The sequence below is a fragment of the Phytophthora parasitica genome, assembly GCF_000247585.1.
Source record: "Phytophthora parasitica INRA-310 unplaced genomic scaffold supercont2.166, whole genome shotgun sequence".
Lineage (NCBI taxonomy): Eukaryota > Oomycota > Peronosporomycetes > Peronosporales > Peronosporaceae > Phytophthora > Phytophthora nicotianae.
The window spans coordinates 38,775-41,462 of NW_008649152.1; the positions used below are offsets into that span (position 1 = coordinate 38,775).

The 2,688-nt window shown below is 49.4% G+C and overlaps 2 protein-coding genes across 2 annotated transcripts; both read left to right on the forward strand.

Annotated features, from left to right (window-relative positions):
• Positions 1–42: 42 nt before the first annotated feature.
• On the forward strand, positions 43–237 carry PPTG_24699 (hypothetical protein; the record flags this gene model as incomplete). Its single annotated transcript, XM_008918256.1, has 1 exon — positions 43–237. The coding sequence occupies one exon, from the start codon at positions 43–45 to the stop codon at positions 235–237; it is 195 nt and encodes a 64-aa protein (XP_008916504.1).
• A 907-nt stretch (positions 238–1,144) lies between these two features.
• Positions 1,145–2,324, forward strand: PPTG_19704 (cysteine synthase A; the record flags this gene model as incomplete). The annotated part of the gene is made up of 1 exon (XM_008918257.1): positions 1,145–2,324. A coding segment is annotated over one exon (1,070 nt), but the record flags the coding sequence as incomplete, so codon positions are not given.
• Positions 2,325–2,688: the final 364 nt, after the last annotated feature.

The following is a 2,688-nucleotide window of genomic DNA, read 5'->3' on the forward strand; positions in this document are numbered from 1 at the left end:
GTGAAAATCCGAGAAGACCAAGTGGACTTACAGTTCCTGCCCATGCCAGCGTCAGACGAAGAAGAAGATGAGGACGAGGATATGGAGGGATATTACAGTGAAGATGATGAAGAGCCCGTTGCTAGTCGCTATGTTGTGCTTGGTAAAGGGAAGAACCGCTTTGGTCGGTTCCTGATCCGAGGATATCTGAATCCGGAAAGCAACAGATTGACGGTGCGACGCAGATATTTGGAGTGAATTAAGTGCTGTAGCACCACTGTAGGGTGTCATGTTGGATTGAAGCAAAAGAAAGATGTATGAACCTGAATGGACTTTATGATTGAGAGAGGTAGTGAATGAGATGAAACAGAAGACCGGGAGTGGTATTCTGTATCCGTAGTAAAAACAGATAAGAAAAATAATAGACCCAACACAACAAACTTTATGCAACGGGAACGTCTCATTGACTACTCAAGCGTCAGAGGATATCCATCGTGCACTTTGGTCTTCATCCTTTCCTCTTGACGATGTCTCGTTGTTTGCCGAAGTATTCAGTTCGCATCAGTGGGTCTTGCAAATTATGGCTAAAGGTTCGGCAGGTCGTGGTTATTTGACTTTTTGATACATTAATTGAGCACATGGTTGCCCTATGACCATCATAAAAAAACGAAGGTCAACAGTTTCAATACGATAGTCAGTCAGTCTGCCTAAGTCGGCCTGATATTGTTGGTTTCTTCACGTGGCGTTGGTTGGAATATTTCCAATCCGTAGTGTTCACAGTCCACCATCACTACATCATACAAAACAAACAAATCAAGGTAATCGATCGTATCGAGCTCACTATCGTAGATGTGGATTCCACAGTGGAAAACCAACGATCCAAGGCGATGTCTAATATCCTTGAATGACTATAGCTCGTAGCGAATGTAATAGCTCATCTCAAACTGCAGACGCTGTGGAAACTGAGTCGAACCCATCGGCGGGCCACCAAATTCCGTCCAGAGGACCCATACGTCGAAGTTGTAGAATGGTTGCGACTAGCTGAGCCCGCGTCCAGCAGCCAATCACATGACTATAACGTCCCTCTTCAACTTTGTCACGTTTCTGATTGGTCATTATCGCCCTCCTTCGTCGAATGCTTGAGCTGCATTCCACCTCGTGGCCACGTATCTTCCCTCAGCGGGGACACATATCCTACATGGAGATCATTCTTCAATCAGCTGTCTCCCCGACACCCCGCCCTCCAACCCCATCAAGATGGCCCCCAAGATCGCTAAGGACATGACCGAGCTCATCGGCAACACGCCGCTGGTCTACTTGAACCACGTGACCGAAGGATGTCACGCCAAGATCGCTGTTAAATGCGAGTTCATGGAGCCATGCGCCTCTGTGAAGGACCGCATTGGTCTGAGTATGATCTTGGACGCCGAGAAGTCCGGTCGTCTGCAGAAGGACTCGCATATCATCGAGCCCACGTCGGGTAATACCGGTATCGGACTGGCCTTCGCATCAGCTGTACGCGGCTACAAGTTGACGCTGGTTATGCCCGACACGATGTCGATGGAGCGTCGTATCCTGCTTAAATCGTTCGGCTGCAACGTGGTGCTCACTCCTGGTGCTAAGGGAATGACTGGAGCTTTGGCCAAAGCCAACGAACTGGTGGCCAAAGAGCCCGAAAAGGCTCTGATCCTCGGCCAGTTCGATAACCCAGCCAACCCGCAGATCCACTTCGAGACGACCGGCCCGGAGATCTGGCGCGATACTGACGGTGAGATCGATATCTTCATCGCTGGTGTGGGTACAGGCGGTACTTTGACCGGTACCAGTCGGTATCTGAAGCCTAAGAAGGAGAGTATCAAGATCATTGCCGTCGAGCCCGAGGAGAGCCCCGTGTTGTCTGGCGGCAAGCCTGGACCCCACAAGATCCAGGGCATTGGAGCTGGTTTTGTGCCTGGTGTGCTTCAGACCGACCTGATTGATGAGGTCGTAACGGCCAACAGTACTGAGGCCTTCGCTATGTCCAAGCGTCTCGCTCTGGAGGAAGGAATGTTGGTTGGTCCGTCGTCGGGTGCGGCTGTGACGGCTGCTATTAAAGTGGCGTCGCGTCCGGAGAATGCTGGCAAGCTGATCGTCGCTATTTTGCCTAGTTTCGGTGAGCGCTACCTGTCGTCAGCTTTGTTCGAGAAGGAGCGCGAGTTTGCTCAGAATCTGCAGACGTCGGAGATCCAGGCTTAAATGTATGAACCTTTGTAAGTAGTGGATCATTGTAGGTCTAAGAGGAGTAGAGCACAGTGTCGATGGATTGCTATGCGAATACACGTGAGCTTACGTCTCTAAACTTTGTAAGCATTGGTTGGTTTTCTGTAAAGGATATGCAGTTGAAAGCGGGAAAGATCGGAGGTTGAAGGGCAATGCAGATTAGAGCATCTACATGCATTACTACGTAGAGCTAGTACTATGAAGTAGTTCAAATTTGAGGAGAATTGTGGTGGAATACACCGAGGCTTCGACGCGATAATTGGTCGTAGATGCATTCACAATACCGCTACGACAAGAGATATTACAGTAGATGTAGAGTGCTGTTGGCACAGCAGTGCGAGTCGATGGCTGTTGGTTTGTCAAGGAAATGTGCATGTTGAAGTTGTCCGAATGCAATCCGTTGATTGGCTGGAAACGCTTCAATTGAAGCGGCGCGATTCGCCAAAAAAA